The sequence below is a fragment of the Neofelis nebulosa genome, chromosome X, assembly GCF_028018385.1.
Source record: "Neofelis nebulosa isolate mNeoNeb1 chromosome X, mNeoNeb1.pri, whole genome shotgun sequence".
Classification (NCBI taxonomy): Eukaryota; Metazoa; Chordata; class Mammalia; order Carnivora; family Felidae; genus Neofelis; species Neofelis nebulosa.
In genome coordinates, this window is record NC_080800.1 from 60,568,206 (window position 1) to 60,594,536 (window position 26,331).

A 26,331-nucleotide genomic window follows, 5' to 3' on the forward strand; every position below is an offset into this window, starting at 1 on the left:
GGAATTCAACCCTTGAAAAAAAGGAACTACACTGGGTTGGGGTCACAGTTTTTATATTTTATGTGATGTGTGGTAGACCTCAGGCAGATAGCTACAGGGTTATTAGCCTGAGGATTCAGAGCACAGAGTTCAGGGTTGCCAGAGTTTCATAAAACAAGATCCAAAATCTCCAGGTTCAAATAAAAACCCACTCATCATACAAAGAATAAGGAAAATCTCAACTTGAATGAGAAAAGACAATCAACAGATGTTAACACCAAAATGACATATATGTTAGAATTATCAACAAGGATTTTAAGGCAGCCATTATAAAATGTTTCAAGAAGCAATTACAGGCATGCTAGAAACACAATAAAAAATAGAAAGTATCAACCAAGAAATGGAAAACATGAAGAATGTAAATTTTAGAACTGAAATATACAATAATCAAAATAAAAAAAACTTACTGGATGGGCTTAACAAAAATATGGAGATAACAAAGAAAAGCATCAGTGAATATGAAAACAGAGCAACAGATCACCCAGTCTAAACAACATAGAGAAAACAGAGTAAAAAACCAATAAACAGAGACTTAGGGTCCTGGAGGACAAGAAAAAAATGTCAAACATTTGTGTCATCAGAATATCAAAAGAAGATAAAGATGACATTTAAAAAAATATTCAAAGAAATAATGGCTAAAACTTCCCCAAATTTGGTGAAAGAATAATCCTACATAGTCAAGAGGCTGAATGAAACCTAAACAGAATAACCCCCTCCCCCAAATCCATTCCTCCAAGACATATCATAATTAAGTGTCGGAAACATAAGGAGAAAAAACAAAAATAAAAACTGTGAAAGCAGGTAGAGAGAAATAAGGCATCACTTTACATTCTCACCTCTATGGAAATAATGATTCAAATGAAAATGAATTTCTCATCAGAAACCACAGATGCCAGAAGGAAAAGGCACATTTTTAAGTGCTGAAAAAAAACCCTTATATCCCAAAATTCTATAGCCAGTGAACATATCCTTAAGTAGTGAAAGAGAAATCAAGCCATTCTCAGATGAAGGAAAACAAAGAGAATTTGTCTTCATCAACTCTACCCTAAAAGAATGGCCAAAGGAAATTCTGCAAACAGAAAGGAAATGAAAAAACAATAAATCTTAAAGCATTAAGAAGGAAGAAAGTACAACAGAAATTATAAAAATATGGCTAAATACAGCACATTTTCCTTCACCTAAATTTTGAAAATTATGTTTGATGGTTGAAACAAAAACTATAACAATTTCTGTTGTGGTTTTCAATGTATATAGGGTAAAATTTTAAAATATTATATTAGAGAGGAAGGTAAAGGGACATAAAGTCAGGTAAGTTTGCTATAGTTTACTCAAAGTGGAAAAATGTTGATGTGTGTGTGTGTGTGTGTGTGTGTATATATATATATATATATATCTACCTATATATATATACCTATATGTATAAAATATATATTTTAATACCTAAAGCAACTACTAGAAAATCTATACAAAGTGATATACTCAAAAACACTATAGATAAATTAAAATGGAATTTAAAAAAGAATGTCCAAGTAATCCAGAGGAAGGCAGGAAGGAAAAACAGAGAATAAACAGAAAATAAATGATAAAATGGCATACTTAAGTCTTAATATATCAATAACTACATGAAAGGCAAATGATCTAAACACACCAATTAAAAAAGATTGATAGAATGGGTAAAGAAAAAACATGACTCAATTATATTTTGTCTATAAGAAAGTCACTTCAACTATAATGATATAGAGAAATTGAAATAAAAATGATAGAAAAAGATATAATATGTAAATGGTAATAAAAAAGCATGAGTGGCAGTTTCATAAAAAAGAAAACCTATACCTATCATATGATCCAGCAACTGCATTCCTGGTATTGATCCCAGACACATGAAAACTTACATCCACAAAAACTGTACACAAATGTTTAATTTTAATAGTCCCAAATTGGAAACAACCCAAATGTTCTTAAATGGATAAATGGTTAAACAAACTATGGTACTTCTATACTGTAGAATACTATTCAGCAATAAAAAGGTTTAACTGACTGAGCCACCCAGGCACCCCTTACAGCAATAAAAAGGAATAAAGTATTGAGGCATGGAACATCTTGGACAGCTATCAAGGGAATTATCCTGAGTATAAAAAGCCAATCTCAAAAGGTTACATACTGCATGATTCCATTTATACCACATACTCTAAATGAAAAAAAAAATATAGACATGAAGAACAGAGTAGTGGCTTCCATAGATTAGTGAGTTAAGGGAAGGGAAGGCAGCTATGGTTATAAAAGAGTAGCACAAGGGAGATCTTTGTGGTAATGGAACAGTTCTGTATCCTGACTGTGGTTACAATAATTTATACATGTGATAAAATTTCATAGAACTAAATATACACACACATACACACAAAAATTAGTGTGTGTAAAATAGATGAAATCTGAATAAGGCCTGTGGATTATACCAATGTCAATTTCCTGGTTTTGATATTTTACTATACTTATATAAGAGAAGATATTACTATTGGGGGAAACTGAATGAAGGGTACATGAGACTTCTCTGTACTATCTTTACAATTGTCTGTGGATCTAAAACTATTTCAGAATGAAGAAGTTGAAAAAATAATTGGATGGAATGGGATAAAAGATTAATTTGAATGGCTAATAGCAGACTAAATACTAAAGAAGAAAGGATTAGTAAACTTGAAGATAGATCAGTGGAAATTAAACAAATTGAAGCATAGAGGAAAAAATATTGGAAAAAAATGACAAGCACTTCAGTGACTTACAGGACAGTATCAATCAATCTTTTTTTTAAAGTTTATTTATTTTGAGAGATAGAGAGAAAGCAGGGAAGGGGCAGAGAGAGAGAGAGAGAGAGAGAGAGAGAGAGGGGGAGAGAGAGAGAGAGAGAGAGAATCCCAAGTAGGCTCTGCACTGACAGTGCAGAGCCTGATGTTGGGCTCAAACCCATGACCTGAGCCAAAACCAAGAGTTGGTTGCCCAACTGACTGAGCCACCCAGGTGCACCTGGTATCAATCAATCTAATACATGTTAACAGGAGTTCCAGAAAGATAGGAGAGATGGAAATAGGGCAAAAAATCAGTCAAGAAATACCAGCCAAGAATTTTCCAAATTACATCCCAAACTGGAACTCACAGACCAAGGAACTCAGGAAATCCCAAGTAGGATAAACACAAACAAAAGTACACTGGGCACATCATGGTCAATGGTCTGAAAAGCAAAGATAAATATATAAATGCAGCCAGAGAAAAAAGACATAGTATATCTAGGGAAACAATGATAAAAACAAGACTGACTTTCCATTAAAAAAAAAATGGAGCCAGAAAAAAAAATGTCCATCTAGAATTTTATATCCAGCAAAAATATTTTTCAAAAATGAAGGCAGAAAAAAATTGGAAGCAGATAAGTAAAAGGGTTCTGCATCTGGGTATGAGGGGAAAGAGGATGTGAAATTATTTTCTCTTTAGAAACAACTAGAATATTTGCCAAATATAGGAAAATTTTTTAAAGACATTGGACAATATGCAGCACAATATAGTAATCTGAGAGAAAAGAAATACAAATAAGGTGATCCCTATGATTACCTCAGTTTTCTGCCAGGAGGTAATCCCTGGACTGTGATGCAGTGGTGGGGGGATCCAAACAGAGTCTAACAATCTCTGAGGAGATCAGACAGAGACTGGAATTCCTAAAGGTGGTTAGAAATTGTGGTGGTGGAGGTAAGCCATAAAAAGCGTAGTAGAGGGGCACCTGGGTGGCTCAGTCAGTTAAGCATCTGCCTTCAGCTCAGGTCATAATCTCACAGCTCATGAGTTTCAGCCCCGTATCAGTCTTTGTGCTGATAGCTTAGAGCCTGGAGCCTGCTTCAGATTCTGTGTCTCCCTCTCTCTGCCCCTCTCCTGCTCACATGCTCTCTCTCTCTCTCTCTCTCTCTCTCTCTGTCTCTCAGAAGTAAAAACATTAAAAAAATTAAAAAGAAGTGTACTAGAAATATGCATAGAGGTCCCCTTGAGTCTTTTGATGAATACAAATCTGAATATGGATAGAGTAAAACCTCACAAAGAATCTAGAAAAAATTTCCAGGGAAGTAATTACTAAGAAGTTGTAAGAGAAACACTCCCTAAAGTTCACATAAGGTCAAAGTGGAGAGACCTCAATGAATAAAGGGGGGCATCAGTAGGGACTTGAGAGGAGCAGTTCCTTCAAAATGGGCTAAATTAGCTCTAGTGTAAAGGTTACTCAAGGTCTACTCTAAGTGAGCTTTTAAAAACAAACCTCCAAAGGATCAAATTGATCCACAATAACTTGTCTGTCAAAAAAAGTACAATCCTCTAAATAAATACAAAAGAAAAATCCAGCACTCGACAATGTAAAATTCACAATGTTGGATATACAATTTAAAATTTTAAACATACAAGAAAGCAGGAAAATATGATCTATATCCTGGAGAAAAATTAGTCAACAGGAAGAGACTCAGAAATTACAGAGATAAGGGAATTAGCAGACAAGGACTTTAAAACAGCTATTTATAAATATGCTCCATATGTTCAAGGATGTAAAGAAAATATGAACACAGTGAAGAGAGAAATGGACAATTTTTTTCCTGGTCATATTTTTTTTAAAGATTTTATTATTTGGAAGGTTTTTTTATTTGTAATAGAAGTTCTAGAAATGAAAAATACAATATTTGAAAAGAAAATTCACTGGATGGGATTAATAGCAATTATATACTGCAGAAGAAAAGACCAATAAACTTGAAGGCAAAGCAAGAGAAACTCTTCAATATGAATCACAGAAATAAAAGACAAAAAGGGGTCTCTTGGGTTGCCTCGGTGGGTCAGTTGGTTAAGTGTCTGACTTTGGCTCAGGACGTGATCTCATGATTAATGAGTTTGAGACCTGCATCAGGCTGGTGCTGACAGTGCAGAGTTGGCTTAGGATTCTCTGTCTCCCCCTCTCTCTGCCCCTCCTCCACTCATGTTCTCTCGCTCTCTCACAGAAATAAAAAAAAGGGGGGGTCTTAGTGACCTGTGGGACAATACAACTGGTCTAACATAGGTCTAACTGGAGTCTCAGTAGTAGAGGAGAAAAAGAAAGGACAGAAAAGAAATAATGGCTGAAATATTTCTAAATTTGATAAAAGCTACAAACCCTCAGATCCCAGAAGCTTTGGGTTCCAAAGAGGATAAACACACACACACACACACACACACACAGAAACCACACCAGGGCAAACTATAATCAAGATGCTGAAAACTAGTCACAAAGAGAAATGGTAAAAGCAGCCAGAGGGAAAACATGCAAGTATTATACAAAGGAACAAAGAGAAGAATGATTACAGAGCTCTCATGAGGAAATATGCCAACATAGACATAATGTATTGATATCTTTAAAGTTCTGAAAGAAAAAATTATCAACCTAGAACTTTATATCTTAAAATAGAGAAATATCTTTAAAAATGTCTTTAAAAATTAAGACAAACTAGACTTTTCAAACAAATCTGAGAAAATATGTTGCAAACAGACCTACATTTTAATACAAAATTAGCTGAAGTTCTTAGGGAAAATGTAACTTTTACCAGATGGAAACCTGGATCTACACAAAGGATTGAAAAATGCTGGAAAGGATAAATATATGGGTAAATGTAAAAAGATTTTCGAGGTGCCTGGGTGGTTAAGAGTCCAACTCTTGATTTTGGCTCAGGTCATGATCTCATGGTTTGTGAGATTGAGCCCTGCATCGATCTGTGCTGTCAGCACAGAGCCTACTTTGGATTCTATTTCTCTCTCTCTCTGTGCCTCTCTACTCTCCTCTCTCTCTCTCTAAATGAATGAATGAATAAATAAATAAATTTTTCTTACTTATCTTTTTATTTCTTTAAATGATAATTTAGGGCCACATTGGGAGCAGCATGTCCAGTGGTGGCTGCATATATGCTGACTGCAAAGGAGTGCCACTAAAGCTCATGGAGGAATAAGGGAGGCTGTCAGCCTGGTGGCAGAGTAATAAGTGGAGCAACACAGTCCAGTCAAAAGGTGGCACAGCTCAGGTCGGGGCACTGGGTGTATGGTCCAAAGCTGCTCATATCTGGGGCATTCTAGTCTGAGCACTGCATCCTGTGGCTGGTATGAGTAGCTATCTAGCCTCCCTGCACCCCCTGATGGGGCCCATACAACAGGTTCCCCTACTTTGAGACTTCTTGCCTGGTCAGGCTCTTGATCTTCTCTTCCATCCCTTCATTTATGTTTTTCAGCTCTTTGCTCTGAAGTGCTGGCACCATGACCAGTTCCTGTACTCCCTAAACACAAGAGGGACATGGAAAAAGTATCCTTAGCTATACCTTCTATAATATCTATAACTTTTTGTATTGTTTAGTAAATAATTATTTTGAAATCCCAGAATTTTGCTTCCACTCAGATAGAAACATAAGAATATGGATTGTTGGCTTAATAAAATGAGATTAGAAGGCTTGCTGTCTCAAACCAGAGCTGTAACATCTATGTTTAAAGAAGCTGAAAAAGATGAAACTGAAGTATCAGGGAGGGCTTTGACTCATGGTAGGAAGACATTGACTTCAAAGACATGGTTAAATTGTAAGCAAAGAATGAAATTATGATTAAAATTACCTTTATATAGGTAATTAATTTACCTTATAGTGTCTTACGCATGGAACATTTTCATATAATTTCAGAATAATTTGCTACTTAAGTTGTGGCATCATTTTTAGATCATTTATTCATAGTTAAAGGGAAAGAAATGGGATATTTTAAGTGTAGACATGATGAGCTTATTAAAAATCAAAAGTTGTTAAGAGTTTTTCAAACTAGAATAAGTCACTGAAGCATCTTATGCACAAGCCATCAGACCACATAGACTGGGGCAATGCACATAATAGTTTAGAGATCAATAAAGCTTTGAATAGTTGACATTACTCGATGCCTACTGAATGAAAAGTTAGTAAAATAACCATAGTAATGCCTCTTTTCAATGGCACGGTAACTTGTTTATTTAAACATTTAGCTCTAAACATGAAGACTTAATCATTATCTTATTCGCATAATTATACTTCACTTTACAGACAAGTTTACAAATGTGGCTGGACTTGTTTGGCTTGCAGTCATGTGGTATCAGCAGTGACTAGTCTTTGAAGAAGTCTTTTTCTTTGTGCATGGTTGACAACAAACACAAGTGGTATTGAAATATTAAAGTGCTGAACAACTTGTTTGAATCTCATGGTTTCTCCTGGAGCAACTTTGTTTATATTTGCATGGAGGTACAAAAGCAATAGTAGGTAAAACTGCAGCTACCATGATATAAATTAAGGCAGTAGAACCAAAGTATACTAATAGTTATTGTATTCTTTATACTGCCATGTAATCACATTAAAAAATTCAATTTCAGTTAAGAATGTCCTTGGTGATGGGGCGCCTGGGTGGCGCAGTCGGTTAAGCGTCCGACTTCAGCCAGGTCACGATCTCGCGGTCCGTGAGTTCGAGCCCCGCGTCAGGCTCTGGGCCGATGGCTCGGAGCCTGGAGCCTGTTTCCGATTCTGTGTCTCCCTCTCTCTCTGCCCCTCCCCCGTTCATGCTCTGTCTCTCTCTGTCCCAAAAATAAATAAAAAACGTTGAAAAAAAAATTAAAAAAAAAAAAAGAATGTCCTTGGTGAAGCACTAAAAATTATTAAATCTTGATCCTGCATTTAATATTCTGTGTCACAAAATAGGAGGTACAAAAAAGGTACTTCTGTTATAAACTACACTATTGTGGTTATATTGAGAATAATATATCTGTAATTAAGTCGTGGCTTAACTAGCCACTTTTCACGGAATACCATTTTTACTTGGGAGAACAACTGATAGAAAAACCATCATTAAATACTTGGGTATTTGGCAGATACTTCTCAAAAATGAAGTGAGCCTTTAGGATAAACAATGGACATAATTTTTTGCCAATAATGGTATTTACATTTTTGAGTGAAAATTAAAATTTTGGAAAACTTCATTTTGCCATTGTAAACTTAACAGCTTCCCCAAACTTAAGCTTTGTTTCAATGAGATTAGTGCTGATATTAATGTAATTTTTGACAGTGCAAAAAATGTTTCAGCATTTGAAATATTCACATAATTTAGTGAACCAATATTTTCCAAATAGTTGATATGTACAAGATGGGCCAAATACCTATTCAAAGTACAAGATGACAAATGAATTTTAATGTAACAGTATATAAAAATTCACTGATACAGTTTCAGACTCCACACAGCATTAACCTTTAAGAAACTACTATTTGTAGACTTTTTGTGTAGTATCAAAGAATATCCACAATTATCTGTAAAGGTTATTGAAATACTCTTCCCTTTTCCAACTACATATCTATGTGAAGGTGGATTTTCTTCATATACTTTAAGAAAAACAACATAACACATTGTAGAAGGTGGTATGAGAGATAACCTGTCATTTATTAAGCCAGACATTATAGAGATATGCAAAAATATATAGCAATGACATTCTTTTCATGAAGTATTTTTGACTTGGAAAGTAGAGTTATTTTTAATTTTTTTTAACGTTTATTTATTTTTGAGATAGAGAGAGACAGAGCATGAACGGGGGAGGGTCAGAGAGAGGAAGACACAGAATCTGAAACAGGCTCCAGGCTCTGAGCTGTCAGCACAGAGCCCGACGGGTGGCCCGAACTCACTGACCGTGAGATCATGACCTGGGCCGAAGTCGGCCGCCTGACCGACTGAGCCACCCAGGCGCCCTGGAAAGTAGAGTTATTTTTAAAAAATCATAACATGTTATCTGTGCTAATGTATACTGGGTTTATTTTTCTTATTTTAAATAATAAATGTTTAAAATTCTTTTTAAATATATTGACTGTTTAAAGCAAGACAATAACAACGTATCATGGGTTTATAACACCTGCAAATGTAAAATATATGACTACAATAGCACAAGGGAAGGAAAAGAGAAAAATGGAAGAACATTGTAATAAGGGTGCTATATTATACATTAAATAGTGTAATACTATTTGAAGGTAGAATATGATAAGTTAGAAATGTATACTGTAAACCCCTGAGCAACCATGAAAAATCAAAACAAACAGTTATAGATAATAGGCAAATAATGGACACGAATGGAACCTTAAAAATACTCATTTAATTGAAAAAGGCAAGAAAATAGAAACAGGGAATAGATGGGAAAATAGAAAACAAATAGGAAGATGGACTTAAACATAAATATATAAATAATTTATGCAAACATAAGTGGTGTAGGCACTCTAGCCAAAAGGCAGAGACTGTCAGACTAGACTGGATAAAAAATCATGACCCAACTATACGTGGTCTATAAGAAATTCAATTTATTTAAAAAAATTTTTTTTAATGTTTATTTATTTTTGAGACAGAGAGAGAGCATGAACAGGGGAGGGTCAAAGAGAGAGGGAGACACAGAATCTGAAACAGGCTCCAAGCTCTGAGCGGTCAGCACAGAGCCTGATGTGGGGCTCGAACTCACAGACCGCAAGATCATGACCTGAGCCGAAGTTGGACGCTCAACCGACTGAGCCACCCAGGCAACCCAAGAAACTCAATTTAGATATGGAAACACAAATAGGTTAAAAGTAAAAGAACAGATGAAGATATACCACACAAATAATAATAATAATCACACCACTCATTAATAAAATCGGCACAGATGTGACAATATTAAAATCAGACAAAGTAGACTTCAGAGCAAGGAATATTACCAGAGATAAAGAGCAGTATTTCATAATAATAAGAGGGTCAATTCATCAAGAAGATATAACAACCCTAAATGTATATATATCTAGTAACAAAGCTTCAAAAATACATGAAGCCCAAACCAACATAAGTGAAAGGAAAAATTACCAAATCCAAAATCATGGTTGGAGATTTCAACTTTCTTGACAAGTGACAGAACAAACAGACAAAATCCATAGGGATATAGAAGACATAAATAACACTCTCAACTAACCTGACCTAATTGATAATGATAAAAAATGTTGTCCAATAACAGTAAAATACACATTCTTTGCAAACTGCACATGAAACATTCACCAAGATAGATCCTATGTTGGGTTGTAAAACAAACTCCAATAAATATAAAATGACTGAAATCACACAAAGTATGTTCTTTGAGCACAACAGAATTAAACTAAAATGAAGGTAAATAGATATCTGGAATGTCCTGAAATATTTGGAAATTAATTTTTAAAAACCCATGCTTCTAAATAACTCATCAGTTAAAAAAGAAAATTAGAAAATATTCTGAACCAACTGAAAATGAAAACATCAAAATCTCTGGGATGCAGCTATAGCAGTGCTTAGATGAGAATTTATAGCATAAAATTCTTGTATTAGAAAAGAAGAAAGGTTTAAAATCAATAAACTTGGTTTCTATCACAAGAGACTAGAAAAAGAACTAAAAGTCAATACAAAGTTAGTAGAAGGAAGGAAATAACAAAGATATGAACAGAATAATAGAAAAGAGAAAAATAAAGTCAATGAAAAAGTTGATTCTTTGAAAAAAAATACAGTTCAATAAAACTGATAAATCACAAGTTAAAATGATCAAGAAAAACAGGAATGGAATACTAGGAATGGAAGAAGGGATATCACTACAGCTTCTACAGACATTAAAACAATAATAAAAGAATATTATAAGTGAATGGGCAAATTCCTCAAAGACAAATTATCAACATGGAAGCAAGAAGAAATAGAAAATCTGAATAGCTATGTAACTATTAAAGAAATAGAATTCATAATTAAACACCTTCCCACAAAGAAAACTCCATACTCAAATGTTTCACTGGTGAATTCTATCAAATACTTAAGTAAGAAATAGTATAAATTTTACATAAACTCTTTCAGAAAAAAAGAGGAGGTGGCGACACTTCCCAAGTCATTTTATAAGATCGACATTGCCCTGATATCAAAACCAGACAAAGACATTACAAGAAAACAAGTCAACATCCCTCATCAACATTGACACAAAAATCCAAACTGAATCCAGTAATATATAAAAAGGATAATATACCATGACCAACTAGGGTTTATTCCAACAATGCAAGGTTTGTTTAACATTTAAAAAGCAATAATTAATGCAATTTACTGTATTAACAGAATAAGAGGACTCCATATGATCATTTCAATAGATGAGGAAAAAGCATTTGACAAAGTTTAACACTCATTTGTGAGAAAATTCTCAGTATATTAGGATTAGAAGGGAACTTCCTCAACCTAATATAGAACATGTATGAAAAAACCAACAGCTAACATCATGCTTCACAGTAAAAGATTAAGTGCTTCCCCCTATGATCGGGAACAAGACAAGGATGTTTGCTCTAACCACTTCTATTCAACATCATATTGGAGGTCCCAACCAGTGTAATAAGGCAAGAAAAAGAAATAAAAGTCATAAAGATTGTAAAGGAATAAGTAAAACTTTCTTTATTCACAGATGACATGTTTGTATACATGAAATATGCTAATGAATCTACAAAAAGCTACTAGAGCTAAAGAGTTTAGCAATGATACATTATTCAAGATCAATATAAAATCAATTGTATTTCTATATTCTAGCAACAAACAATTGGAAATTGAAATTTAAAAATACCATTTATAATAACATGAAAATCATGAAATACTTAAGGGTAAATATAACAAAATTTGTGCAAGACTTGTTCACTGAAAAGTATAAACGAAAATTTGAAATTAAAAACTTAAGAAAATGGAGAGATATAGCAAATTTTTGGATTGAGAGATTAAATATCATTAAGATGTTATTCCTCCCCAAAATTGATCTATAGATTCAGTACAATCTACAGATGCACTGCAAGACTGTTTTACACCAGTAACATACACTTGTATATAAATCTACACTTGTATATAAATCATTATTTTCAATGACTACATATATTTCCTCATATGAATCATGCATAGTTTATCCAACCAGTCCATCAGAAATGGTCTGGTTAAGTAAATATTTTTCACTCACTAAATTTTGGTACTAAATCTATCTGATTCAGGTATATACATATCCCTGATATATATGCACATACATATACATATATGTATATATGAATATATTATATAACATAACTGCCATACTCTATCCTAGATCATAGGATCCAAATAGTATTACTGGATTATAGAACATTCTTATATATGATAGTCCATAAGCTTTATTACATGGAGTGGGTAATTTGCTAAAGTAGCCTTGTACTGGTCTTTTTATGGGACCTCATGCCACCTTTGGGCTTTCTCTATGGTAGAGATACCTGAGCCAGCATATGGGCAGGTTCCCTTCCTCTCTTTCCAACCTGGGCTCAGATCTTCTTCCAGCTGGGATTGCTTCCTTACTCCATGCCTGGCTGGCAAACTTGGCTCCCTAATTCCTGAGCTGGGACCAACTCCCTGATCACTGGCTTTATGACATCACTGGTTTTATATCTCATGAGAACATGACTGAAATCTCACCATTAATTACTTCTTTTTTTTTTTTTATTTTTTTTATTTTTTTTATTTTTTATTTTTTTTATTTTTGGGACAGAGAGAGACAGAGCATGAACGGGGGAGGGGCAGAGAGAGAGGGAGACACAGAATTGGAAACAGGCTCCAGGCTCCGAGCCATCAGCCCAGAGCCTGACGCGGGGCTCGAACTCACGGAGCGTGAGATCGTGACCTGGCTGAAGTCGGACGCTTAACCGACTGCGCCACCCAGGCGCCCCAATTACTTCTAATATTTGTGCTAGACTTGTCTTCTCAACTCCCTTCCCTCAGTTGGCAATCTCGTGTTTTCCCATGGGCACATCTGTTTCCTACAGCTGGGATACCTGGTACTTCTTGCAAAGGATGGGTATTTGCTACTGGAAGCCTTTTCAGCAAAAGGCTTCTAATTCTTCCATCTTAAAAAGAGTTTTACCATGTGAATGTTGAGATCCTTATTATTAAAACACTCATTTATTCAGTTGTTCATTCAAACAATGAACACCAACAAGATGGGTGGCTGATATTGTGCTAAGCACTGAGGGGGAATACAGACAACCAAAATACAGATGACCAAATGAATAGTATAGACTATGTTATAGGAGTGTACTGGAACCTCTTAACAGGTTTGCCTTTGTCAAGTCCCTCTCTTTTGCAATCTGTCTTCTGTGTGCTACTGAGTAAGCTTTCTAAAAACCAAAGTTCATCTGTTTTCACAGAAATAAAGTATACACTCTTTAGTGCAGTGTTCAAGGCTCTTCATAATGTGGCTCCAATTTTCATTCAAGCCTTAATCCTTCCCACTCTCCCTTAGGAACTCTATGTTCTACTACTTTATCAAACTTCTCACTGGTCCCATGAGGAACCAGGTCCTTTCCAATCCCACTTCCTTTTGCCTAGAATGTCTTTCCCTCTTCTTTACCTGTCAAACTCCCAATCAACCTCCATGATTTAGTTCAAAGTCTTGGTGAAACATTTCTTCTATTCTCCTCAACTGTCCTGGATTTGAGCACATTGTTCTGTCACCTTTATCAGATGGTGAAATTTTTGAGGGCACTGGTTTTACTTGCTAGTCTTTGTATCTCTGAATTCAAGTCTGAATAAGGCCTGGCAAGTAGTAGGGATGCAATGAATATTTGTTAAATCAATGAAGGAATAACTGAATATGAAGGAAGAGCTCAAAGGGCCTTGGTATATTTAGGTAAGGGATTTTTTAAAGGCATGGGGCTTGAAGCTAGACCTAGGAAGACAATAGAAAGATGGAGAAAGAGCATTTGGAAGAGGAAGATTATTATCCCAGGACATAGAAGAAGAAAAGCCCAAGACTGAAAGTGAAGACGTTGGGGGGGCGGGGGGGGGGGTGTCAGCCAGACTGCAGCTGACTGCTGCACTATCTTGACCTTTTCACTGACTAGATTTCTCAATTATATTTTCAGCTCCTGGAGGGCAGGGTATTTTGTACACTCCTTTGAATCCCTTTCATATTTGATGCACATCTCCACAGTCATTGTTCCTACTGTCTTGTGTTTCTTACTCTGCTCTGTAACATAATTATTTGTATATCTACATACCTCTCCAGAACTTATACCAGCCTCCCTCCCAGGCTGCTTGAGGTAGCAGATGAGATGAGGTTTCAGTGTCTTTGATTTTTCCAAGACACCTATCATAGTGCCTGGCACACAATGGGTGCTCAGTAAATATTTTTTGACCTATCATTTGTTGATCTGATTACACAGAACCACAAGGATATTTGTGTGCAACTACGTATTGTGGCACAAAACTTATATATGCCTTCATACTGTGCAGTCTATTTTTGGCAATTTTCATTAAAATGTTATCTTATTGTACAGGGAAGACTGTCATTTCAATTTTCTTCTTTGTTCCTTCTTGGATGACTCACATTTCTTATACCAGAAGGATATGAAAGAAGGGATTCAAAAAGGGTTTGGACACATTTATGAATGACAAAGTCATAAATGTCTGGGTATAAGGAGTTGTTAGGAGCATGCAAAGGGGAAGGAGAAAACTTGCATTTTACAAGTGCCTATCATGTGCCAAGAACTGTGTTAGGCAATTGGCATACATTGTATATTATTTAAACTGGCAGAATATGCCAGCATAAAGATAGGATATGTCTATCTATAAGGCCAAGCCCACATCCACTCAGGCACATAGTTTCTCCAGGTACCAGAGGCAGTATTCATCTTTATTAAAATTTTATCAACCTTTTAAGACAGATGAATCTATGGATTTGCACTGTTTCCTAGGAACAGAACACTCATTCTCAATTCAAGCTCCTATAGTTTAAAACTTTTTTGACATAACTTGATCAGTTTTAAAGTCTCAATACTTTAAATTACAATGCAATCTGAGATAGTCCCACAGCAATAACAGCGATTACATTTGTTCACAAATGTAATTTGTTCGCTTATCTTTATATTTCATAAAGCTTCCAAATACTGAACAAAGGTAAGTCAAGAAAAGAAACTTCTATTAACCCTGACACCAGCAAATTGTCTCCAATTATAGCATGCCTTCAATTTGTATTCTAAACACATTGAGTGGTTTTTCAGAGATACATATTATACCTCATTTGTGGTTAGAAGAAAATTGGAAGGAAATTCATTTAGGTTGTTTCTAATTTTTAAAAAATAATAGTAACTTTAAAAAGAATAATGTTCCCAAGTATACAGATTCTGCATCTGGTAGGAATCAAAACATAACCAAAGTACCATCTCTACTCCTGGGAATGGCTTGAGAAAGTGGGGCTGCAGGTACTGGTTCACACACTGGCTTCATTATAAGTCACATAATCTAAGGTCTACAACTACACATCTTGATCTGTGATAGCATGCTTCCTGCCAAGTGTGGGGGTGGGTGGGAAGAGAAGGAATACACCTTCAGATAAGGGATAATCAGTATACTCACAGGTCTCAGACAGCTTTCTGTTAACCTGTTTTGGGAAAACTAAAATAGACATCTTTGCTCCGGGAAGTGTAAAGCCCATCTCATATGACTAAAGAAAATGGTAAAGGTTCAAATGACCTTTCACATGGCACCTCTGTGGGCCACTAATCACTGGAAAAACACCAGACATGTCTTTGTGGTGATTATGTGTTTCTTAACTTTTATGTTAGTCAAAGGAAACTGAAAGACCAGGACTGACCCCAAAGAACACAGGTGTGACATCAACCTATGGGACTTTTTAAAGATAGACAAGAACCCAGCTTATGTGTTTAAAATATTTCCCCTTCTTTTTTGAGACTAGGGGATGAAAATATGCACGTATTCCAAAGAGTTCTTTGTGTGAACAGGTGACCCCTTCCCACAGTCTCTGTGATTAATTGAGAAATTGAAGTTAGTTGGCCTTTGAGATCTCTTGTAAAAAAGGCAGAAGGTCTTGGATATTTTGGAACAAGAGTCCACTATTCTGCCAAGACAGTGTGTTATTGTTATTAGAGTGTCTCTCAACAAAATGGTATTGAGTGGTGAGGACGTGATTTTGATTAGGTGGAATGACTCAGCTCTTCCCCTTAAAGAAGAGAAGACTTGTCAGAGCCTTACTTACCTCATGATCTGGGATCTCAGAGGATAGTGTTTTCCCTAGGATGACCCCGGTCAAGTATGTCCAGCATCGAGCCGTGTTGGCAAGGTTATAGCCTCCTGTCTCCATCAAGAATTGTGAAGTTAGGAAAGAACAGTCACAAAACAGCAGGAGAGGGAAGGAGGGTAAGGAAGGAGAGAAAAATGTTTTAATAAAAGGGCTAAAAAGACAACTCCAACTGCAGAACTTCACCTAAACATCCTTTTATGCTGTTTTTGAGCCATCTAGTAGGTGGACTTTAGTGGATTAGTCAGACCATGCACAGTGTAGAACTGGGAAGTCTAAGGCCTACAAAGATTAAAGAGGCCCTCATCTCTGAACAAATATGCACCTGAGGACTCCAAGCTCCTGAATTTCATCAAGTCATCAGCAAGTCTGAGATCCCTGGAATCCATGGATCTCTTGAGGTGACCTACCCAACATGAAGGTCTCTCTGTGATGAAATTTGCAACAATTCTATAAAATGGCTGCTGGATATGTTTTGTATGTTAAAGCTATTGGCAGATATAGCCCCATAAGTATCCAGGAAAGAGAAATGGAAAATGTTGGCAGAAATAGACTTCCTTCTTTCAATATCAGCATTCCTTTTCTCCACAAAACACAGGCCTAGTGGCAGAGATCAACGAGAATGAGATGAGGGAAGGGACTGTTGATTGATGCTCTGACCCATCTCATCAGGTTCTGTCACAGTCAGCCAGCAGCCATATTATACTGGCTAATAATCAGCATATTTCTGCACTGAATAGATGTGTTCTGCCATGCAAGCATTAGAACATTGGCCTTTAGCTAAATTCCAAGAGTGTAAGGATGAAATGGAATGATTTCCTAAGCTCAGTGCAGCCTGAGGGAAATAGAAGCTGGTCTATTTTAGGTAGGGTAACCATATAATTTATTGTCCAAGTGGTACACTTTTAACAGTAAAAGGGACACTATTAATAATTACACTGGGATAACATGTATAAATTGGGATATATGGTCACCTTTCTCTTAAGCCTTGAAAGCCTTACTCTTTTTTTTTTTTTTTCAACATTTTAAATTTATTTTTGGGACAGAGAGAGACAGAGCATGAACGGGGGAGGGGCACAGAGAGAGGGAGACACAGAATCGGAAACAGGCTCCAGGCTCCGAGCCATCAGCCCAGAGCCTGACGCGGGGCTCGAACTCACGGACCGCGAGATCGTGACCTGGCTGAAGTCGGACGCTTAACCGACTGCGCCACCCAGGCGCCCCAAAGCCTTACTCTTTTAAAGGCCAGGGATAGTGGGTGTTTTAGAATATGTCATTTAGGCCTCAATGGGGTCAAATGAAGCTTGGGGACATGGTTATCTCCACTAATTGTTTATGTGCTATTGGGGGTTGAGAAGTTAAGTGAAATAGTATAGATATTACCTTAAACATTCCTGATGTGAAAAATACGAATTTATAAGATTGACTTATTGGGTGTAATTATTTGATTTCAAAAAGATCCAACATAGATTTTAAGTAGTAAGCTCTTTCTGGTACACATACAGTATTATTAGATTTGCAAAAATTCCTTTTACATGAAGGCATTTTCAGGAATACACATATTGTATAAGAAGAGTTATGTATTCAAAAGCCAAAACTTTGGGCTGAGAAAGCAAAGTGACTTTGAAAATGCTAAGTAAAGGCTTGCACAACTTTTCACATCTGTGTAAAAGTTGAATTTGCACAGATGTATATTGTAGAAAGGGCTTTTTTCTTTGCCCGAGCTGTACCTGGGTCATAATCAACATCCTTAGTGCTGTGAAGGAAAGTACTTATCATAGCACTTATAAATTTTATCTTTTCCCTGAGTTGAAGTTAATAGATGTCTTGCCTGCTTTTCATAAAAGGGTGTCTCTTGTAAGCACCTTTAATTTTGATCCCTCTAGGATTTGAGTCTGCCAAAGGACCTGGCTTGTGTATTTGTGTTGAATGCTCACTCATTTTCGTAAGGCCTTCCCACAACCTCTTCTAATTTGGTTTTTACAATATGTCAACAAAACAACAAACTATTAGCTGTTCCATAATACTTGTGTTTTAAGCTCGATCTGCTTGACCATGTTATTTTAACACACCAATTCATTCACCCAATGAAATACAGATTGTGCCAGATGGATAGAAGATTCTCAACAAGACATCTTCAATAGTAGTTGAGGTTGTAAAAGGTACTTTCACAAATGTGTAAATGCTTCTATTGAATAGACTCAGCTTTCTCTTGGTCAAGTAATACAAAACATCAGTACACACTGAAGGCAAGAATACCCAAGAGATTCTAGATCTCTCAATTTTGCTTTATTGTAACAAATCCATGCTTTTTTTTGGTGGGGGTGGGAGGGAGAAGTCATTCTTGAATTCAGCTTAGATTATTTAATTAATTCATGTGTTTACTACTTATATATGAGTAGACTTAGAATTTTGGTGGTATGTTTCCAAAGGATGATTATTAGAACTGAGAATCAAAAACTACACTGAGAGAAGATGGATTAAAGTCCACTGAGGTTAACACCCACTATTCTTAATAAGATCTGATGGCACCTTTAACCAAAGGCCTTTTGCTTTAGGAATTGAAACTTAGACTTCACAGTACCAAGGAGTCAATGCACATGCTAAGCCGAGGAGGAGTGTGCCACAGTACTTCCTTATGCTGAATTGTGAAGGGGGCAGAGTTCTTTGACTCAGGCTTCTGGATCACAGGCATGTGGGTATTATCCAATCTAAGAAAGCCAAGTTTTACTCAGTGCCAGTGGAAAAAATGTGGAAGAAGGTCAGCAAATTCTGCTGGTGAACTTCCTTTGTACTCACCTCCTCCCAAAATGAGTGTTGCCAATTGCCACTGAAGGATGTACTTAAGACATTTGCCAATTCCCACTGGAGTCATGTTAAAGGAGCACATGGGATCCCCAGCAATTGTATCAGCTCCCAGCTGTAAGACCACTGCTTTAGGATTAAAGGCTATGTATACCTCCTTTAGTACACTGTGGAAAAGAGGAAGATATAAAATGTCAGAAAATGACAGGTCATTTTGGTCTGGGGGGGCAATTGGAGACATAGCTGAGTCAGCAAATAGTGAAGGGGGAACCCAACTTGTCAAACTCATCAAACTTTCCATCTAAAACGGGTGATTCAGACTGTATGTAAATTATACCTTACTAAACCTGATTTACAAAAAAAAAAAAAATTCCCTCCACCTTCACCTTACCAACAATCAAATTTACCTTTATGTTATAGAACTCAAACTTCCTTTAAATATTTATATTAACTCAACTTTAATAGCCATAGGACATAGTGTATATGTTTACTCCATTTTATAATCTGAGAAAGTAAGACATATACACTGCATAGTTAAGGATTATTTATGATAATTTAAGATTGCCAACATCCTTGGAGTTTTTATCTAGTTATCAATGGAGACTGCTGAAGAGAATTAACATGCTTTGAAAGCATAGATGTTATCAGTTTACTTTCTATTATTCTAAATGACTTCTGGGTTATGAAATACAGCCCTCCCCAATTCATATGTAACCAGAGTATTATAGGGTAGAGAATAATAACAACTTATCCAAAATTATAAATCTGAAAGTACCCTAAAGAATAAGTTGTAGTGAGTAGTAATGAGGATAATTTTGGGTAGAATCATACAGTGGTATCAAATCAACCTAACAGCTTTTTTCCTGACAGTTATAAGCATCATAGATGAAAAGGAAGTTGTCAATGTGACAGATGACCTTAGTTAGGCTTCTAGTATTATCATTAATTGAATACTGACACTGTCCAGAATGCATTCTTAGGAGTTAGAAAGTCCCTGCTCTCACGGGGCTTACAATCTAGTTTTCAGACAAAACATATACCAGTTCTCATGGGACTGAGTAACTCTTACAGAGACATATAAACAAGTGCAAATTAACATACTTCAGAGTTGAGAAAATGCAGAGTCAGAAAGTGATACAAAATGTTGGGGTTAATGACCCCTTCATAATCAACATGTCAAATTATACCAATGCAGCAAAAACAGAAAAATTCCAGATCCTTTTGCAACTGCAAAAAAGAATTCAGGGCTATAAAATGCCATTCTCCCAAATTCATATATAACCAGGGTATCGAGACTATTGAAAAGTGCTCAGCTGCAGAGGCATTCTTTGACTCAAAAGAGTGTTTTGTTTTGATTTCTCATCTATGCAGACAAATGTTGTGTGATTGTGGAGATTATAATAATATTATAAAACTTATGACATATGATCCTTAATACAGGAATACTCAAGCCTATTCTCTCTTTCATGTGCTTATCTACTGGTGCAGAGGGAAAATAAGCCACCTGAATAGTTAGCTAACATGTATTAATCATCTACGTGTACAGAGAACCCCATTTGCTATCAGGAGACACAGAGGAAGGCATGATATCTGTTATAAAAAGGTTTATAACTTTCAGGAAGAAGAGGGAGGCAAGAAAGACCAATGTTTCTTCATTCATTCTATCCCTCATTTTGCACAAATTTACTGAGTACCCCCTGTGTATCTAGCATGAAACTGTACCAGATGCTGCAGGAACAAAGATGAATATGACACAGCTTTTATCTTTATGTGGCTCTCAACAGAGGGGAAGACTCATACTATGTTAGTCAGTAATTAAAGTACAATGATAAATGAAGTATCCAAGATGGCACAGTGAAGCGAGTAATAGACTTTTCCAGAAGATGTTAGAAAAAGCTCTATAGAGCTAACTTTTGACTTGGGTCTTAAAAGATGAGAAGAACTACAATGAGCCACCTATTAAAATGGCAAAAATGAAAAATAGTGATAACATCAGTCGCTAGTGAGGATGTGGAGAAAGTAGATTACACATAGATTGTGAGTGGGAATGTAAAATGGTGTAGCCACTTTGGAAAATAGTTTGGCAGTTCCTGTCAAAACTAAAAATAGACTTACCATGCAACCTAGCAATTGAACTCTTAGGCGTTTATACCAGAGAAATTAAGGCTTATTTTAATATAGGAACTTGTACACAAATGTGCATAGCAACTTTATTTGTAATAATCCAAACAGGAAACAACTCAGATGTACTTCAACAAGTGAATGATTAAACAAGCTGTGGTATATCCATACCACTGGAATATTGCTTATCAATAAAAAGAAACAAACTATTGATAAACGCAAAAAAACTTGGATGGATCTCAATGGAATTATGTTGGTTGAATAAGGCCAATCCAAAATCTATACTGCACAATTCCATTACATACCATTTGTTAAATAACAATTTGAGGGATGGAGAACAGATGGAGGTTGCCAGTAGTTAGGGATGGGTATGGCTATAAGATGGTAGTATGAGACAACTTTGTGGTGATGGTATAGTTCTGTATCTTGATTGTGGTGGTGGTTTTGGTTATACAAAGCTACACATGTGATAAAAATCTCATAGAGCCACACACACACATACATACACACACACACAGAGTGCATGTATAACTGATGAAAACTGAAATAAGCTCTATGAATTATACCAATATCATATTCTTGATTTGATGTTGAATTATAATTGTGCAAGATGTGAACATTGGAGGAGGCTGGAAGATGGGTGCATGGAACTTTCTTGTACATTTCTTTGCAAACTCCCTTGAAACCATAATTATCAAAATAAAAAGTAAAAAGAAAGATGAGGAAAAGTTTACAGGCATGTGGGGTGAAGGTAGTGGAGTTGGAAGCAGGGATGGTTGTAAGAGTCGTTAGTAGGGGACTAGCTTCAGAGAAGGAACTGCATACGTAAGAGCATGATGGTTTGAAACAAGCAGTAGTGGGAGTAAAGCTAATGAAGTAAATGTGGTTTAGGACATAAAGGGCCACAGATATGCCAAGGCAGGCTAATGAGTGGGCTTTTACTTTAGGAGTATGAAATATCTCAAACATTGCATGTGTCTGTGTATTTACATGTGTGTATGTGTGTTGGGGGAATGATCAGATTTACATTTTGAAAAGATACTCTGGGGGCACCTGGATGGCTCAGTCGGCTAGTGTCCGACTTTGGCTTGGTTGTGATCTCACAGTTTGTGGGTTCCAGCCCTGTGTTGGTCTCTCTGCTGTCAGAACAGAGCCCACTTTGGATCCTCTGTCTCCCTCTCTGCCCCTCCCCTGCTCGCTCTCTCCCTCAAAAATAAACAAACATTAAAAAAAGAAAAGAAAAGAAAAGATACTCTGGCTATAGCATAAGATACATTGAAGGTTATCAGGGGGCTTTTGCAACAATCCAGGCCAGTGGCAGCAAGGTCAGGGAAGAAGAGATGGATTTGGGAGATACTTCTATGATACAATTGATAGGGCATCACATATTGACACACAAGGAAAGTGTATACATATAACATTCATGAGTGTTTGGTACTAGGGCAGAGGAAAGGATAAAGAAAGGCAACATGTTTCTGGAACAGTTTTTTTAGCCAGGAAGAGAAAACGAGTCCTCAGGGAGTTCTGATGAAGAGGGCTATGGATGGATGGAGAAAAGGGTAATTAGAAGCTTTGGAAAAGGTAAGGTAATTTGCACACAGTATAAACTTCAAAGCAACTGCAAGTGAGGACAGTTTACATGTGAGGGCTACATGGTGGATCCTCTTAAATTCAAGAGTGGAAGTTTTCATTTGGCTTGACAGTCAAATGGGAGTCACTGGAGAAATATAAATACTGATGTTGCTGAATGATGCTTAGGAACTTTGATTTTTGCTGTTGCATGGAAGGCCAAAGAGAGAATGTCTGGAGGCAGAGGGATTGGCAAAAAGGGTATTGAAGCATGAGAGCAACAGGAAGCAAGATAAGGTAAATTTGGGGAATAATGAGAGGGCTAGGTGACAGATTGGGTGGGGATGGGGGGTGGTCAGAGTAGAAAACACACTGTGCCAATTCCTCTAGAATTCACAGGGGTGGGGGAGAAGAGAAATTGAAATATTCTTTGTCCTACTGCTACTTCCAAATCCAGTCTTCTTTCCTCTTATCAATTTCTCCTCTTTTGAGTCAATGCCATTTGCTTATACTACTCAAAGGCTATCTAAGGTCCTTTCTATAGACCTACAAGGTATTCTTTCACCTCCCTTGAAGACATTAGCACCTGATTCACAAGTTTTCTGTCTCTCCCTTTCTCTGTCATTATTCTTTGCAGTTCACTACTCATTTGCTTCCTTAGATCTTGATTCAAGCACCTATTCTGCCTATCCTAGGCACTAGAGATACAGAAATAAGTAAAATTCAAGGACCTTATTGCCCAGTAGGGGAAGAAGATAGGAAAACAAATAACTATGATAAGTGCTATAATATCCATCCATTCATTCAAAAAATGTTAACTAAATGCCTACTGTATACCAGGCACTATGTTGGGAAATGGGTTTACTATTGAACAAAAGAGACCTGCTCCTTCCCCCTGTGACCCTTCTAATTCTCTGAAATCACAGTTTCTTCACCTTTTGAACAACAGTGATGTCCACCTGCACTCCACTTTAGTTATTGCTAGGCATAGCCATGCTTTGGGACCTGACAAGGAAGTGCTTGGAAATGCTCTACTTCTAACACCCTGAACTTGGAAGTGCTTTTTAGGTGTACAGTTTTCCATTTTCTTGTTGAACTTGTTCTTTATTCTTGTTTTAACTCCTGCTTTCTTGTCTTTCTCCTATTTTCAAAGTCCACTAGTCTATCTTTTGACCTCATTTGCCTCGCTACTCATTTTTTTAAAATGTTTTTTTAATGTTTATTTATATTTCAGAGAGAGACACAGTGCGAGAGGCAGAGGGGCAGAGAGAGAAGGAGTCACAGAATCTGAAGCAGGCTCCTGGCTCTGAGCTGTCAGCACAGAGCCCAACGTGGGGCTCAAACTCACGGACTGCGAGATCATGACCTGAGCTGAAGTCAGATGCTTAACTGACTGAGCCACCCAGGCGCCCCGCTTCACTACTAATTTTGAATAATATAGTTAGTCATTTTAAAAACCCCTGGTAGCATACTTAATTCCCTCACACCTTTGTCGTTTTTGTCCTGTTAATCCTTAAGTCCTTGGATAAACCACTCTGTCAGAATTTTCTGCTCTGTTCTGCTGGAGAAAGCTGAGAAGTCAAACCAATTGCTTCCTCTACAGTTTATGCTTACAACTCCAGTTCAACAAATTCCATAAGCATTTACTGACTGTTTAATATGTGCCACTCCCTCTGTGCAGCTTGGCAATCATTTGCTTCACCTCTTATTGATAAACAATTACATTTCTTGCAGCATCTAATCTAATTTTTTAAAAATACAAATACAATGAGAGCACATTCTTGACGCTAAAAAATAAAATAAATATAAAAGTCTATCAAATAAAAGTGCAAAATCTCTCTCCATCTCCACTTCTTTTCCAGAGGTAACTGCTGATTCATTACACATAGCTTCAACTAGCTCAGTCAAGTATGAGGCAGAAAAAGTTTGATGTGTTTCTTTACAGATTAAACTTTCTCCTGCCTCATACTTGACTGAGCTGGTTGAAGCTATGTGTAATGAATGCCTTCCTCTACCTCTTCTCTACCTGACAATGTTTTTCCTCATATTCCTCCTTTTCCTTGAGGCTATTTTACCACCCAGGCACTAGATCCTCTTTTCTGTTCCTCTAAGGGCCACGTAACACCAATAAGCTCTTTCTTACATCTTTAGTCTCTGCCTTTCTACTGATTCTGTTCCTTTAGGTTATAAGTTTCCTATCTCCTCCTCCCCTTCTCAGCACTGCCAAATTTACCCACTGGTCACCTAAGTATTCTTTTTGCAATCCAGTTTCTGATCTTACTGTTCTCAGTTTCTCTCTTGAAAGGAGAGAGACCTGTTGGTTATGATATCCAAAGCTTTTTCTCTGTTATCTTTTCTAACTTCTCAGAAGCAACTAATAGTTGATACTATTCAAAAATCTGTAGTTGATCATCAATGGCTACAGCTACATTAAAAATATTTTTAAATCTTTAAAAAACCCCAAATTTATTGATAGTCACATAACATACAATTCCCCCATTTAAAGTGTACAATTCAACAGCTTTTAGTATATTCACAGAGTTGTACAGCCATTACCACAATGAATTTCAGAACATTTTCATCATCCCCCAAAGAAACTCTGTACCCATTAGTGGTTATTGCCTATCCCTACCATTCTTCAATCCCCAGGCCTTGGCAACCACTAATCTACTTTCTGTCTTTATGGATTTGTCTGATTTTTACTTTTCATATGAATGGAATTATATAATATGTGGTTTGTAACTGGCTTCTTTCACTTAGTATATAACATGTTCACAGTTCATTCATGTTGTAGCATGTATCAGTACATTGTTCCTTTTTTTGACCAAATAATACTCCATTATTTGTATATACCAAATTTTCTTTATCCATTCATCAGCTGATGGACATTTGAGTTATTTTTACTTTCTGGATAACTGAAAAATGCTGTTATGGGCATTTGTGTATAAGTTTTTGTGTAGATAAGTTTTCATTTTTCTTGGTTACCTACCTAGGAGTCGAATTTCTGGGTCATATGCTAACTGTATGTTTGTTTAACATTTATAGGAACTTCCAGATTGTTTTCTACAGTGGTGGCACCAGTTTACATTCACATCATCAATGTATAATATATGAGGGTTCCATTTCTTCCACATCTTCACCAATACTCGTTATTTTCTGTTTTGTTTTATTATAGCCATTCTAGTGGGTATAAAGTGGTATCTCATGGTGGTTTTAATTTGTATTTCACTGATGACTAATTGAGTATTTTTCCATGTCCTTTTTGGCCATTTGTATATCCTCTTTAGAGCAATGCCTCTGCAAGTCCTTTGCTCATTTTTAAATCGGGCCATTTGTCTTTTTAATATTGAATTCTAAGTATTTGTATATTCTAAATACAAGTCTCTTATCAGATACATGGTTTGCAAAATTTTTCTCCCATTCTACAGGTTGTCTTTCATTTTCTTGATAGTATCCTTTGAAGCACAAAAGTTTTTAATTTTGTTGAAACCCAATTTATCTATATTTTTTTGTTACTTGTGCTTTTGGTGTCATATCTAAGAGAACATTTTCTAATTCAAGGTCATGAATATTTACATCTGTGTTTTCTTCTAAGAATTTTGTAGTTTTATTTCTGTCATTTAGATTATTTGGACTTAATTTTTGTATATGGTGTGAGGTAAAAGTCT

General features: G+C 36.3%; 1 protein-coding gene across 10 annotated transcripts in view; it reads right to left on the bottom strand.

Moving 5' to 3' along the window:
* Positions 1-26,331, bottom strand: part of HDAC8 (histone deacetylase 8) — a 234,451-nt gene that overhangs the window by 116,868 nt on the left and 91,252 nt on the right. For 8 of the 10 annotated variants that reach the window (XM_058714053.1, XM_058714052.1, XM_058714055.1 and 5 more), the window contains 2 exons: positions 18,968-19,140; positions 16,127-16,221 (listed from right to left, as the gene is read on the bottom strand). In XM_058714053.1, coding sequence (XP_058570036.1) covers positions 16,127-16,221; positions 18,968-19,140 — 268 coding nt within the window. Of the gene's footprint in view, positions 1-5,601; positions 6,351-12,806; positions 14,463-16,126; positions 16,222-18,967; positions 19,141-26,331 lie in introns of those variants that run through there. The other 2 variants (XM_058714060.1, XM_058714061.1) reach the window with 2 other exon arrangements.